At 40.7% G+C, this 16,551-nt stretch overlaps 1 protein-coding gene across 4 annotated transcripts in view; it reads right to left on the bottom strand.

The window, feature by feature from the left end:
• ryr3 (ryanodine receptor 3) overlaps window positions 1-15,786 on the bottom strand; it is a 74,685-nt gene extending 58,899 nt beyond the window's left edge. For 2 of the 4 annotated variants that reach the window (XM_028397074.1, XM_028397075.1), the window contains exons 1-3: window positions 15,651-15,786; window positions 5,616-5,735; window positions 2,060-2,164 (exon numbers count right to left, since the gene is read on the bottom strand). In XM_028397074.1, the coding sequence (XP_028252875.1) occupies window positions 2,060-2,164; window positions 5,616-5,735; window positions 15,651-15,698 (273 nt within the window). In that variant the 5' untranslated portion in view covers window positions 15,699-15,786. The remainder of the gene's footprint in view (window positions 1-2,059; window positions 2,165-5,615; window positions 5,736-15,650) is intronic. The other 2 variants (XM_028397072.1, XM_028397073.1) reach the window with 1 other exon arrangement.
• Between the last annotated feature and the right edge of the window lie 765 nt (window positions 15,787-16,551).

Below are 16,551 nucleotides of genomic sequence, written 5' to 3'. Positions count from 1 at the left end.
CATCTTGCATTAGTGAGATGTTCAATTCATCTTGCATATAGCGGGGTGATTCTGTGTAGTGCTCGGGTTTCTGTAACTGTTACAGCTGTATACACAATGACTCATGCTTCTACAGTTTTGTCATCTCTATTCCTAGAAGACATGTGGTCTGTAATAATTACATCTGTTAATTGAGGATGTTTTTTATATCAGTACAGATCACATGTATCCAGTAGGAATAAAGATTCAAAAAACACTACTATTCAGCAACTTATTCAACATATTTATTACTAGGATCAAATCGAAATTCAGCACTGTTTTCTCTTTGTTTTTCCCAAATGATACTTGGAAGAATGAGATGAAAAATTCAACCAAACAAGGATCTCTCTACCCCTTTCTTTATGGCTAGCAGCGCAGGGTGACACATGAAATGACTCTGTTAAGAGCGCAGCAGCATGAGTGAATGAGAGCCTCTGACAGACCACACGTTGCCCATCGTAGTGCTTAATCGCCGTCGATGGTACCACAGACAATCCAAGATTACTTACCTATTCTAATAAACACACCAAGTCACCGGGAGCAGAGCCAGAGAGGGACAGAGCCTCAAAGTGTTTAGTGTAAATCACAGGAATGGAGGAACAAGGAGAGAGAAGAAGCTGTGCAACAAACCTCTCCCTTAGTTTTTCATTTTTAGAGCCTTCAGATGTCTTTTTAGCTATAGAGCAGATGCGACACGTCCTATTTAGGATTCACTCACACGTCTTGGTGTTAATGTTGCTAGGTTTGGTCTGGTTCAAGACTGCTGTGATTTGATACAATGAACTTGATTTTTATCACAGCTTTAGTGTACAGATAGTTTGAGGACCCTACACAATTACACTACCTGTGAAATGTTTGGACACACCTTCTCATACTGAAGACTTGAGAGCTATGAAGGAACACATATGGAATAATGTAGTAAAATAAAAAAAGTAAATGTGAATTTCAATGCACACTTAACCAGCCTGGCTACCACATCCATTCTTCAGCATCATACCATCTCATCTGGTTTGTGTCTTGTTGGACCATGTGATCATTTTGCAGTTTTAATGTCCTCAGCAATAATATCTACAATGTTGAAAATAATAAAAATGAAGGTAAATGATGACACTTTAGATTGACATTTAGACCTAGCAACCATATTTAGTACTGTGTATACAAGGTCCCTCTTGCTGGTTGTAAAGTTTTTCCATTCATACATACTATTGTAACCAGTCATAGCTCAACTAAGCAAACAAATAAACCTCTTTCTTTCTTCAAAAGACAAAAACGCTTTTTCCACAGACAGATCCAAACTTAAAAAAACGTGAGTGACTGTTATTACCAGTTTTCATCAGGTACCAGCCTCTCTTCACCAAGAAACCAACAGTATAATGGTGGATGTAGCTGACTGAATCAAACACTGTTTCTCATAAGTGGATGTAACATCTCCCAGACTCCCATTTTAGCTAGGAAAATGCAGTAAAAGTAACAGTAGTGAAAGCCAGGCACGGGTCACTGGCAATCGACCTTTTCTGTCATTTAATAAGTGATGACGTCTTCCAAGTACTATTGTCGGCATCAAATTAGATTAATAATATTTTACTTTGATTAAAAATGTAAATCATTTAAAGAGCGTGCTACTGTGAAAGTATCACTTTGTATCCATCATGGCTGGACTTGGCCTTAATTAGTTGGCCCCGAATAGCTCTAAAATATTTGTCCAGTTTCCAGCATTTGAACTGAGACGCCCCTTTTAAGCAGATGTGGTGCATTTGTACTTCCAGTACTGTCTGTGAGAGGTTTCTTTTCAAGTTCATTCAGATGATATGCCTTCAGTTAAATTCTGTTCACTGGAAAACCGATGCAAAAAAATATTATTCATGTACACTGAATCCATATTAACTCATAAGATCAGAGAAACAGTTTAAATGGCAGCTTGCAGTGGAAAAAAACTCAAGGGCATCTTGTGTCAACTACAGATGAATTCATTAATTCATAGATGTAAGTTTGTGTGCATAAGACAGAGGTGGGTATCAGGGGGGAGGAGGGAGGTACTCACCCCTTCACTGTTCTGCCCAGTGTTAGCCAGCATCTCCTGCAGGGCCCGCACCGACAGGGACTGCTCCAAAACGAAGGTACAAATACACAAGTCTGGAGGAACATGCTGTGGGAGGCAAGAACAGGAAGAGATGACAGTGAGAAGAACAGGAAAGGAGGAGAGGACAAAGGGTCAGAGGGAAAGAAATGTTAGTGGAAGAGGCGATGACAAGGTTTTTTGAGCAAAAACAGGCTCCTCTCCTGGGTACAAAAAAAACATTGTGTTTGGGTTTACTCTCCTTGAATTTCATTTTATGTTACCTGTGGAGCCTAGTAGGGAGGCGGCACCACATGGAGGATGATATAAAAACTACTCTAAAACTTCCGTTTATAGTGTCAAGAGGCATTCTAAAAGGTGATGTTTGGAGGTTGCAGGGCAATTTAATGGGTATTAACTGCACATGTAGATAACAACAACTAATCTCCTATTATCTTAGGCTACAAACTTATCAGTCACCCCTAAAACAACATTGCTGATTTATGTAACCATATGTGTATGCATATATACGTCAACATTTACTCTACATTGCCAACACTGACTACATTTTACTCAGCTGAAAGACTAATTTACTGCAGGTCTGAGACAAGAAACCAGTTGAAATCATTAAACTGCTCAGTGAGGAATGGCCCTCATAAATAATTCTGATCCAGCAACGTCTTTGCCTTCCTGAGGTGTTGCTAATGAATGGTTGGGGATTATGATGAGAGGTGTGCAGCCTAAGAGTGAGTTTGACCTGGGCTTTCCAATGCTGCTTTGTGCTGTCTTTAGAGAGTGATAGCCTCATCTGCTATGTTTCAATAAAACATAGATAATAACAAATTCAGTGATTATCCACAAAATACAGGTGTATGTTTTGATGATTTTTAAAATGTTAAAAAAATCAGTTGAGTGTGTTTAAATAATGCTTATAATTAATGTCAGAGGTAATTTATTAGCATCTTGCGCTTCTTTGTGATTTGCTAGATGGCACTGTTGATTTACATTACACCCCTAACATGACATGTAAACAACAACATGCAAACAAACAAATTAAACCATACATTTATAAATCCTACACCTTCATTTTTATTCTTTAGAATAGAATATTGAATAGTCTTAAATTAGTCAACACATAGTGTTTACCTCCACAGCTAGCCTAACATATGCCATAAGTGGACAACCAGTGATTTAAAGTACTGAGTACTGCCCTGACTCTGTAACACAACCGGCTGACCCTTGACCTCTGCAGAGAAGTGAGAAATGTGAGCAGAGCGGAGGGCTGCCAGGTGATAATGAGGATGGGTCTGCTCTGTAACTCAACACAAACATGCATGGGATGCTCCAACATCATTTACTGTGAGCTGCAACCAGCGGTCTGCACACAAATGCTGTCCGCTCTGCATCGTTTTCTTTACACCCCGATGAGATGATGCCAGTGATTTTGGCTAGCTGCCCCTAAATCCACTCCTCCTACCAAAAAAATAATTAATTAATTAATTAATTAAATCAAGGCAGCATCACTTTAATGTTTACATTTGCCTTCGGGGGGGGGGGGCACATTACATAATGCAGCTACACCTATGGTGTCATACGACCTTCTACAGTGATAACTAGCAACCTGCTGCAAACCTTACACCTCCAATGAATAATTCACCACCAATTTTCCAATTAGCATACCTCTTACAGCGTTGAGCAGACATACGGACATTCTGTCTGAGAAGAGAAGAGACATCTCTGTGGTCAGAGTGACCTTTATAAATTCTAATTCTTTCCCACCCTACAGGGAACTTGATAGAGTACAATATAAGCTACAAAAATGAGTAAAATGATCCTCCATATCCAAGCCACGCCAGAAAAGAAAGAGTCATTTTTGAATAGAATGAGTGATCAGTCATCCTTTTGCTGTGTGCTGCAACAGAGCAAGAACACGACTGATTAAAGTTGTGCTTTGTTATGAGCAATGGGCAATCAGTCCTGATTTTGGAAAACAGAAAATACACAAAATACACAATCCACAGCTGTCACTCTCGATAGTCACACACGTCACACCCAGGGAGGCCCTAAGTGTTGTCAACAGCACTGTAAGAGGTGTTCATCGAACTGGAGCTCCCAGGTGTTGTCTGTAGCTCAACTACAGTTTCAGGTAAGGGAGCCTAATTGCAAAGTGTCACAGTTAAATCTTGATATGCACGAGATTATGCATGAGATTAACACCAACACGTAAAGTAAGCGTGAATTGGATTACTGATTAACAGCAAACTCGCTCTCATTGAAACATCATTGCGAGTGCTGTGAATACTAATTCAGTACAACAGTACTGTACAGTACAACAATTATATTGCTATCAATAAAACCCATAGCTAAGGGGATGTGCCTCATTCATCACGTCTCATTCTGACAACCTGCTCCATTTTAGCAAATAAAAGATTAATGAGTCATGTAACAGAGTACTAACAGGTTGAAAGCATCCTCTATAAATCAGACTTGTTTATTGTTTTGACTGCTCATGCCCCATGACCAACCACTGACATGACACGTGCAGGAACAAGTGCAATGACTGACCCCATAAACACTGTCAGCATGTGAGCTGGACACACCACAGCCAGGACCTGAACCAGGACCGGGACGCTCACCAAAGATGCCATTTTGTTTTTATTTATTAGCCACTGTTTGCGTTACAGAACATATACAGAATCCACTTCTATATGCAATGCCCATTATTTGACAGGAGAGCAGTTGGATGGAAAAGAGGGTGATGGATAAATCTGTTTCTGTGAATCACAAAGGTTTATACTCCACCAGGAGGAGAGATACTAAGAAACAAAACTGCAGACGTTAGATTATTTTGTGCCTCTATTAGGCTCTGCAGGAGAAGTATTTTCGGCCAAATAAGGCCCAATCCCAATTGAGTTTCTTAAGGATTCGATTGCTGGAAGACGTTGAGTGAGGAAGCTGCAACTCTTTGTAGGAAACAGGAATCTATAATATAGATGAAGAAACAACCCTTAGTCACATAATTATATCTGCACAACTATACAAACTTAGGTAAGCTGCACTATTTCTGGAATATCTCCACTGAACATTTACAAATCCTTAGATTGTTCTTATGTTATCAAGAAACTGCTGTGTGCCAATTAGTGACAAAGATAAGGAAATCCTGGAGAGCCTGTGGAGTAGACCACCTAATTTAAAAATATAAATATAATGATTTGATCACTAGCTGTAATATACCTCAGGGGACAATTTAAATATTAAGACGAAACCAAAATAATACACCAAAAGTCAATGGTAAGACTCCATACCATGATGATTGTTTGCTTGGAACTTAATTAATATTTAGGTTACAATTGACTGAAATGAATGAATAAACCTTTGAGATATTCATAAAATTATGTAAAGTTGAGAATAGAATGAGAAAAGCAGAAAATAAAAACTGGCAAAACATGTAAATAAATAGATGTCAGGGAGCTGAAAAAGACCCTGCTACTGCTGAAGACCTGAAGGAGCATTGAAACTTAGATTTGTGCTTCATCCTCACCTTAGCCTCAGATGTGGATTCCAAGTAACAGACACGGTTTCCGAGTCCCTCAGCAGACAGACAGAACTTGCGATGCTCCTTCTGGATGGTGGCCACACTCTGGAGCACCACCTCATCTTCCTGCCAGAAGAGAGAAGAGTGTAAAGCCAAAAATGTTCTGACAGTGACCTTACTAAAGTAAACAAGAGGCCTGCATGACTTGGAATACAAATATATACATCGGTTCCCCTGCAGCTTTGACCTGCAGAGTCAAAGTGAAACTTCAGATGTAAGTGGTATTAGAGATATTTTCTTGTATCTTGTGTTTTGTGCCTCAGAGATTTATTATAGTAAAATGACTCTTTATTGTTTATTACAATATGCAATATACAATATACATAGTATGTTTAAAAAGAAAAGTACAAAAACAATATTAATCTATAGCAGCTTTGACTAATATTTCTAAAGCTACTTCTCAGACACTGGTGTCTCTGTGGGAGAGAGGAAGACCTCGATTCAATCAGCACAACCACAACTGAACATCTGTCGGGGTGGGGAGGGTTGGGCTCTATTTGGCAACACAAGCACAGATATCGATTTGTTTGTGTGTGTGTGTCAGAGTGTGTGTGGTGTGCATGTCTTCTGCCAGCTCACGTCCCACACTAATCTGAGCTGATGGTTGCCATGGTTTTGGCTCCCACCTCCCTCACAGCCGTATTAATTCAATAGATTTAGATACAGGCGGTACAGCACCCACAGACTCAGGAGGCGAGATAACAGACCCTGACAATATTTCAGACAATGGCTCATTGGACCCAAAACTGGGAAATTTTGTGTGATGACGAAGTAAAAGCTTCTACATGGCCATGCAGCCATGTGCAAAAAAGTAATTAAATTTTTTATCCCATTATACTATCTAATGTTTTTACTGCATTAGAAAACATTCAACTCCATCTGTGGAGAAAATCTTGCAGTGGAATTGAATCAGAAACAAGATGAGGTATTTAATCATCGGAACGATTTTTTGCTCTTTCAGCAGATATTAAAGTTCAGACACTGCACAGTAAGGTGGACTCTGCAGTATATGCCCAGTGGACTCTGTTGTGATGACTGAATTATAAAAAGTTGAGGTAATACCTTTGAAGATACCAAGGGAGAGCAGTATTACTTTTGGCTCTACACAACTGGTATACTTCAGGGTGGCTCCAAATTGAGTCTTTATAGATAATTTACCAATTCACAACAACAGGGTCATTACAAAGTGCATTATCTTTATATAGTTCACCAGTTACTTACTTAAAGTTGTGAATAATTAAAGGAGCAAAACAGTTCATTATCCATCTGCCTCTGCTCAGCTCTTTAGCCGTATTTGGATTAGTGAGGAGTTAGGCAGAGTCCAGATGGCAACAGATACAAAACCATCTTATGTGACAGCAGGGACATTTCATCATTTGACCTCTAGGTACAGTATCATTCAGCCTCAGAGATGTGATCCAGCTTATCCCTCAGTTTTAGAAGAAGAAAACAGAAAAGATTTAAAGAGCTGTTTGGCGACTACGCAGCAGCTGCTTTGCAATGGTCTCTGCTGCAGGGAATAAGCACGGCCAAATCAAATGTCATGGCGACGTAAAAGAGAGGGTAAGCTTGCACAGCAGTCCACACAAGCTACATTTATAACACCTGTGACCCAACTGCAGGCTTCAGGGAGGTGATTACTGATAGCACCGATGTTGGCTCGGAATTAGTGGTGCAGTTGTGCGATGGAGGAAACACAGTTTGTTGTTTCAGGCTACAGACAGGGAAACTCAATATGGCCACAGGATGACCGAAGACTTGTCACCTCTTTAAAATCAAGTAAATACATCTCTTTCTTTTCAGCTGTTTGAAATTCTGGTGGCCTTACAAAACCTGTTGGGCCTGGCACTGTTGGCAGCGTACTAGATTAGCACGTGGCTTCTTTTTTTTTGTTTTTGACAAACATTATTTGTGCCAACTTATTCCAAACATGTCAAAAAAAATTGCAACACAATCCTACAATGAAAAGCCTATTACATATTCATGCATACTTAAATTCAATGTTATTCTTTCTTTTACTTTGATAGTGTAGCTTAGTCAGTGTAAGACCAGAAAGCTACATAGACTGAATTCCATCCAGTTATCTGAGCTGGATGAAGCAACAGGAGGAAGAGCAGAATGGATGATAATGTTAATGTAGATCTAAATACATACAGAAGACACTGCATGGGAAGTTTTAATGTCACATCCAGATAAATTGTGGCATCCTCACATAAAAATCTGATCGCTGTGATTATATCTCAAAAACACAAAAAGCCAAGACACTTTTGTTTTTTACACTTTCTGCACTCCTGATTTGATTCCAAGCCAGGGAATCTGGTGAATCTGAGGCAAAGTGATCCTCACAGCAGCAGTGCGACCATCTGCTAGACAGCTAAAGAGCAGCATCATTACTATGTATAGGTGCCCAGGCCTGCAGAGCAGGAGAAGGGTTGGGTGGCTGCTTTACCCAGCTTCCAAGTGTAAAGTGGGAACTTGACCCTGCCCACTCCTAACAACCCCACCTTGTCCTCGCTACCCATTTCTAATCCTGCAGTTTCATCATTCCTCCATTAAAAAACAACACAAAAAGGTTTGTCACTATGGTTACAGATTTTCCTGAATGAACACTCTCGATTATCTTTTCAAACCTATTTTTTTCTCCACTAACCAAACAGGCAGCTTGCTTGTGTGTGTGTGAATCAACAGACAGCAACAGGTGCATGTGTGTGTGTGTGCAGCTCCATGCATCCACCAACGGAAACCCGAGAACTCCCGATGCTCCTCCCGTGCCAAATAAACTCCCACAACTCACACAGCGCTGCCACCAATGTGAACTTGAGAAAAGGTGAATCTGTTCAATCCCTCAGCACTGCTATTTTGACGCACATGCTTTGCACATGCTCAGTGGAGATCAACACAGGCAAGCTTTTGGAAGGAGAGAAAAAAAATATTGAGAGGGGCTTAGAGAATAAAGGGAATTAAGTAAATTTGCCTCCTTGTTCACACTGTCTGCATGTGTGTAGCCTGTTCAAATTGCTGTGACTGTTAAGGAGTCGTGTTTCTCATAAATGTCAGACAGGGTGCTAAGTACAGGTTGAGCTACGACTTTTTAGTGAAGCTTAGCTAACAACATGGAGAGTGAAGCAGATACAGTGTAGATGTGTGAGAACTACAACCTGATAAGCTGGATGAGGTGCCTGAGAGCGCTGCTTCTTTAAGGAAGATTGTTAGCTTCTAAGTTAAAAATTCTTTTTGGGATCCTGGTGGTAGCAAGCTCAGATCTGAGGAATCTGTCAACCACTGGCACCTGACTATAAATTATAAAAATATTCACAAGATTAAAACCTTTGGTCAAAGCTCTAAACTTGGAAAATAGACAGGAAAAGAGACAGGAAGGGGGGAAAAAACCTGACAAAGTGCAGTGACAGTTAAAAATAGGACTTGAATACCAAAAAGAAACAGATGAAAAAAAAAGAAACTGAAAGACTGGGAAACTGATGTTTTAGCAATTTGACATTTTACTGTGGCTTCACAGACATATTTCAACTGTTAAGAAGTCCTGAAGGTAGAAATAATCTCATGGGTGGCATGGAAGCTAACGACCCGAGCCAAAGACTCTCAGTATTTCTGGTGTTTGGGGAGGGGGGATAAGTTAAACCAGGACTGTTGCTGCTCTATTTTTTGTAACAAAGGTGAAAAATAAACAAATAAAGAGTTTAGACAAAGACAATCAAGTGAAGGAATCGACTTTGTGATTCAATATGGGATTCATTTATATCAGTGTCAGACATCTGACTTGTGATCTGGAAGATCATTAAGTATGGTCCACAGGCCAAATCATGTCCATAATAACGACAATGAAAAATTGATTAATTATAGAAATTATTTTTTGTTTATACAGTATATAGAAAAAAAGAAGAAAGAAGAGCTCAATGAGGCCCCTCTGCTGATACCAGTACTTAGGAAATTACATTCTACCACGGAGCTGTGGTGACTGACAGAGAGAGAACTGCAAACATGAATGGTTCACAATTACACAACATATCACAAAACATTTAAATAACATAACAAAATAATTTGCCTTCACTGTACACCTCACCACTGTCAAACAGCCTCTAAATATATTACTAAGTTAAATCTATCAGCCTATAGGACTTACAGATTTGTGATGTCATGAATCAAAATTAATAATGCACCACACATTTTTATTTAAAAGGAGGTTTATTTAAAAAAATAAAACATAAAAAAACATAAAATTCCAACTCAGGCAAGTTTTTCCCCTGCACTACACTGCCATGGATCACAGACTCCAAGATTTATATGGTGTTCCCATAACAAATTGGATTTACTTGGCTTAGTTTGTATGCATATTGCTCCGGAGCAGCTTCAAATAACAGCGGCCACCATGCGTGCAAGGTCAAGGCGCCCACCTCAGCAGGAGTGCTGAGAAATAGGGAGCCTGTGATCAGGGAGGGAGTCAGGGGGTCTCTAAAGTCTATCATCCTGTCTGATGAGACAGAGCAGACACAGGCAAGATGTAGTGGGGTGTAAAAGAAGTAGGATTGAAAAAGAAGTGCAGATATCAGGTGAAGATGTTTATCTAAGGCAACTCTCTCTCACAGGCAGGTATCAAATGTGATTCTACAGTAAGAAGACAACAATGTGGTTCATCAGGAGAGGTCAAACTGTCAATCCTCAGACAGAAAGACAGACATAGAGAACAGCTGTGGGTCAACAGAGGATGTGATACAAGAGAAATTCATTGAGCATTTAAGTGTTTTGCAATAAATCAGTAGTCGCCTGTGACAAGGTAAACCCCCTCTTTACAATGGCTGGAAATGCTTTTCAGATCTATCCAGCTACAGGATGTCATCTCTGCACTGCAGCTGCCATGGCTGGATGCACACAGCAAATACAGAGTGCTGTTTCTGAGATGTCAGTGTGCTTTACTGAAAAACTCAAGATGAGTGAAAGATGACATACAGAATCATGTTTCTCAAAGTGAAGCATCCCATTGTGTCAAAAACACATTAACAACTCAGACATTATATGTTTTTCTGAAAAGTCATCGTGGTTGTAAAGCTTTTAAATGATTGAACTTCTGTCATCTTTTATTGTGAGGGTCCCCAGACTGCTCCAACAACAAAACCACGATGAACAAAGAAGCCTACTACAACAGGTCTTACTAGCAGCAAACAAAGAAGTTTATCTTTGTGCCTTTTGTCTGATTTGTTGCATTTGATGTCACAAAAGTTAAAGTTAATAAACAGTATAATTCAGCTAGTAACTATATCACTGCAGTCAATTTTTCATTTATTTTACCTCAAACACTCCTCAAACCTGGCTTAATGTTGCTTAAGTGCTGCCTCAGTTAGGATGCAATAAACTGCAATACATTTCGGATGAACATCAACAGAAATGCATCATGTGTCATGTATTCATAACTGCAGTCAGGCTATAATTACTGATTACTACAGCAGAATGATTGGGGAAGACTACAGCTTGATGTTGTTAGTGGCTCTAGTGGGTTTAGTCCAGTGTGAAAGTGGTTATAGCTCCATTTTAAGAGCAGCTGTTATCACCAAGAATGAGGAAGAAAGTAAGGTGGCTCAGGTGGACATAAACACAACTCAATATAGTTAGATAATCTGCCCTGTAACTGTGTGAAAAAGTTTCCATAATTATTATTAATTTTCATTTTGACAAAGACCAAAAAGGCTGAATTCATATCATATTTTTCACAAAAAAGGACCATTAGACTCCACTCTAAACTAAAGAGAAACACAAACAAATCAAACTGTTCCAACTTTGGCACAAAATAGCTGATGATCATGTAGGATCCCATTAAAGGCTGTAACTGGTTTTAGAGGAAAGAACTATTAGAGCCAGAGAGCTGACACTGAACTGTGCGGGTGTTAAATAAAAATGAACAGAGTGACCTAAGAGATACTTTAATCACTAAGAGGCTGCACCTTTTTCTGTCCTCTGTTGATTAATGAAGGCAATTATTTGAGGCCTCTCATGCAGCTGCTCATGCTGGGACTGTACTACTGACTGTGCCTGGACCTGTACTGCAACATGCATTTAGAATGGATGTTGACCATATCTGCATATGCAAGATAACATACTGTATTTATATAAGAATAATGTCATTGTATATTATCAATAAATCAATTATCCCACTAAACAAAGAAGACACCCCTCCCCTCTTATATGACAAAATACCGCCAGTCAGTGGTGTTGGGGTGCTGCCACTGTTACATCAAAGTTGTGTAAATGATGGTGGCATCGTAGCCACCTCACTGTCCTTCAGTGCTGATGACCAGCGAGAGCTGGAGCTGCCAGAGAACACACTGCTCAATCAATACAGAGGAAATCCTTCCCATTTGATTAAAATCAATCCGAGGGAGGTTCACCTGAGGCCTAATGCTCCTACTCCTCATTGGAGAGGCAAAGTTTGCAAGGGCACCAACTACTGCAATAAATGCTGTAGTGCACTTTCACATATTTTCCTGACACCTGTAGGAACAGAGTCTTCACACTTCCAGTTACATCAAAAGCTCAAAGTCAACACCTCTGATTCAAAATCTTGCCCACCTTGTGACACTGCTCATTACTTTGACATACTAAGCTTCAGAAAATGCTGTATACTGCTGTGTGGTATTCAGCATTTGATTTCTAAATGCTACTTTATCCCTATAAAAATGGTGTTAAAGTGTCGCTGGTCTTGTGCTGCCCAGGCTGAAGCACTTTGCCCCTGTGGTGTGGTTTAGTGCCAGACGAGCAGAGCTGTATGTGCTGTGGAAGCATCATCTTTAAAAAGGCTAAATTTAAACCCCCTGAGTCCTCGCCTTGGTATGCAGCAGGCTTCCAGAACAACATAAACTCCAAATAAGCCCAGAGGAGCTACTGGTGGACGGAAACCGCGGACAGCAGCTCACCTGGACAACACAGGTTAAAATAAGATGTCAGGTGGATAAGCAACACAAAAGGAGCTTGATTGGTCTTTGTGATGCGTTGAAAGATATATCACTGTCTGTTTGAACCCACAAAATATGACACAAATATGATGTGGAGCATGGTAAATTTGTTTTCAACAGCAGGGTAAGCATCCAAGATTGCAGCAGCTGAGCTTTGTCATGTTCCGGGAGTGTGTGTGGGACCTCAATATGATGTCTCCACCCCTGAGTCTCCACCATGCAGAATCTGATTACCAGCATTGGCAGCTCTGTATTAGAAGTAGTAGTAAAATCCCAGTTTCTGGTTGAGAAACTGGATTAATGCCAAGCAGTAACCTGCTGGGCCGAGAAATGAAGCCTGTGTGTGTCAAGAACTGCAGTTCCTTCTTCTGCCACTGAGTCAATTCTCAGAGACTCCCATGTTAACATGTTCAGCTTTAGAGCATAAAATAACAGCAAGATACCAAAATGTTTGGCTGAATGTTTACATACTTAATTTGTTTTAATTATATCTCCACTTTTTACACAATTGTAGGCGTGACCACTTTGAGTCGTCTACTTGCAGTGCGAGCTTCCTTTTTCTGTGATTGCCTGTCCGCCTCAGCTCCACTTGCGCTCTACCTCTTTGCCAGTATTCGGATTTACCAAGAGTTTAGACGCTTATCGCAAATATATTATTGTCAGTATATTGTATTTTTCATCACATAATTCAAGCTGCTTTACCTCCTCAGTTTACAATACTGTCAGCACTGTCTGCAGCACATGTAGCATTTTATTTTATTCTAAAATACAGTTTGATAAGCTCACATACTTTAGTCAGTGTACTGTAAACAACAAACCAAAGCTGAGCACTGATCATTTTCTGCAGATAAACACAGCAGCACTGAAATCTTACTCTTATTTTCATTCTTGCACATGCTATTCATAACTCTGTAATAGTTCCTAAACATACACTTTATTGTATGCATAGCTGCATATAATGAGCATTATCTCTCCTGTTGGAACATTAAGTGAGTGTGTGTGGATATAGAGTTACAGTAGGGACTGCTGTCCTTGCCTTTGACAGAGAAGTTCTTATCACTGCCAGCTTTCCCAACATTACACATCAACAGCGAAGAGAGTCCGCACTGAAACTGAGTCACAATGTCCAGACCTCTGTCACCACCTGACAGTATTATTCCAACAGACTCCACACCAGTGCTTATAGCTTTACATCACCACAAAAGACATGTAGCTCCTGCACAGGCTTATTCTATAATACTCAACACTTTGTAATGCAGTGTGTTTCAATTAGCACTTGTATTTTAGGGCTTCCTGCAGGGGCACGTTTCTCTCACCGCCGAGGTTTGATAACAAGGCTCCATGAACCTCAGGGGAAGCCCCCCTCTCTCAAATCGCTGTTGTCATCAAATAACCAACATGCCATTGTGACAGTTGAATCTGAGAGGCATGGGTCAGCATATCACTGGCATCACAAATAGTAGGAGCTGTTAAGTACAAGGTCCACATGCCTGCCACAAACAACCAGCCTTCACAGGCTGCAGGAATGTATGCATCAACATCTCAAAAGTGATAAGCAAAGGTTTCGATTTGTAAAAGGTGGCTTCACCAACTTCACAGACCCTCTGAGGCTCTGGAGGACATCTGAGAAAATAAGCCCATTGACATCATCTGAGTTATCTCAGTGTCGGCTTGATTCTTGGCCAGGTTGAAAAGACGTGACCAGGCGAAGAGGGGCCTAATGAGAGATGGTATCAAGTTGCATCATTGGGACGGTGGGATTCTGGAGGGGGGAGGGACTCATAGCAACAAAAAGTCAGGGTACCTGCTACAACTGTAACCACTTCATCTCACCATTACAGCGTTCATACAACTTTCCAGGCAGCCACTCATTTCCTTTTATTTATGCATAAAATCAACACTTACTAACAATCCCTTCAAATTTACCATATTATTAGGCTTAAACATGGCTGCACAGCAACTTAGATGTAGGCTTTATGGTAAACCTGATTAAATGTCTGTTCAAATGAATGAAATTAAATGGTTCCACTAATTTATCACACCAGTGATCATAATTACTAAGTCCAAACTGTAAACTCTAAAAAAACTTTAGAGCACCCACAGTGGAAAAATAAAAAATGAAAATATAAATGCAAATGACTAGTTACACAAACAACAAACAGAGCAAAAGCTGGGACACACTGTGAATGCTTGACAACCTGGTTGCATTTTTATGCTTTCTCAGCCTTTTGATTATTATCATCCTGTAATTCAATTACACAGAGGGGCTCACTTTTTTATGGTCCCTGGAAGCATGTCATTTCAGTGATTTTACCTCTCTAGGCCACCATACCAGAGACTTCCCATGGAGATAAAACTTTTCATTACACTGCACATTTTGCCAATTAGGACAATTTATCCAAAAAAAAATAATAATATTCAACACATCCATAAGAGCATTTTCTCTATTTTCTCTTCATACAACAGGCTCATAGAGCTCCATATAAGACGGCAGAGCCACCGCGATAAATATCATACCAACATACAAGCTGTCATATCATTTACGGGGATAACTGCTGGGTATAACCACACAGAGCAGGCACACCGTAAGCAATCTGCGTCAAACAACTAAAATAGTCATCGCAGAGGGCGGCTTGCGTGTGAGAGCGCAACTTATTGTAAGTCTTCTCCCCCAAAGGAGAAGAAAATACAGCCATAAAAAGATGGATGACAGATGGATGACAGAGGGTGGAAAGCAGAGGACGGCATCGCTCGCTCATTTCTCGCCCTTGCACCTGCAAACAGGAGTCTCATTGATATTCCGCCACATCAAGTCTCCTGTGGACAGGTGCGCCGTGCGACCTGCGGCAACTTCCACAGCCACCAGGCGTGCACGCGCAAAAGCCAAACGAACCTGATGCGATGCGTTTTGAACCCAAACTCCCACACTGATCCAACTTATGTGGGCGGTTTAATTAATTAACGAGCTGCCTGCTGCAGTCTGAAAACTGGCTGGATCGATGAAATGATCTTTACTTACAGTTCTCAAGAACTGGATCTCATCTTCCCCTTCTCCGCCCTCAGCCATGGCTGTGAAGGAGCCTGCTCAGACTCTGGAAGCCACCACTGACTGCCGGCAGAAACGCGATGCTGTGCTTCTCAAGCCGATATTAGCATAGAGCTCATCCACAGCCATATACGGCAGCCCGGCGGAGCACCCCCCTCTCTTCTCCTTCTCTCTTGTACCTACCTACCCCCTCATCTCATCCACCCTTTCTCCTCCTACTCTTCCTCCCCCCTCCTCCTCCCTGCGCGCCCCGGCGCCAGCAGCAGCAGTGCGGACAGAGCCGGAGCATCAGGGGACGAGCTCCCGGCGGTAGTGTTCTGCTGCTGATGATGATGATGATGAAGCTAAGATACTTTATAAACACAGAAACACCTCTTTGCCAGCTGATTCAGCAGTTTTATTGAGTCCTTCTCTGACTGTGAAGCATGGCTGGGTCTGACTGGCAGCAGTGGGGCTGAATGTAAAGTTATTCAGCCCTCCTTTAACCATGCACATGCATGCACACACACACACACACACACACACACTATGACTGGTTAGCCTGCATTAATAAAGTTGCCATTTGGTGTCCGGAGAATAGAATTTAACCCTGAGAAATGATTCGACTTCACCCTTACTGGTTTAAGCAGATTTAAATATTCATAAGACTTACAGTTAAAGCAAATTCATAAATGACTGTGATCACTAATGCAGAAGAAAAAATATATATTCAAAAAAGCAAATAATGCGTCTTTATAATCATCTTAACCTTTAACATCAAGTTTCCATACATTTCTATGTACTGATCAGGACCCTCTTGTGGAAATCAGGCGATGACTGCCATCTAGTGGTCACATTGAAACCTTCCAGTTTACATCTATATTTAATGACCTGT

Source organism: Parambassis ranga, chromosome 24 (assembly GCF_900634625.1).
Source record: "Parambassis ranga chromosome 24, fParRan2.1, whole genome shotgun sequence".
NCBI classification, from domain to species: Eukaryota; Metazoa; Chordata; class Actinopteri; family Ambassidae; genus Parambassis; species Parambassis ranga.
The sequence above is the reverse complement of the archived record's forward strand: the minus strand, read 5'-3'. Positions and strand labels throughout refer to the sequence as shown.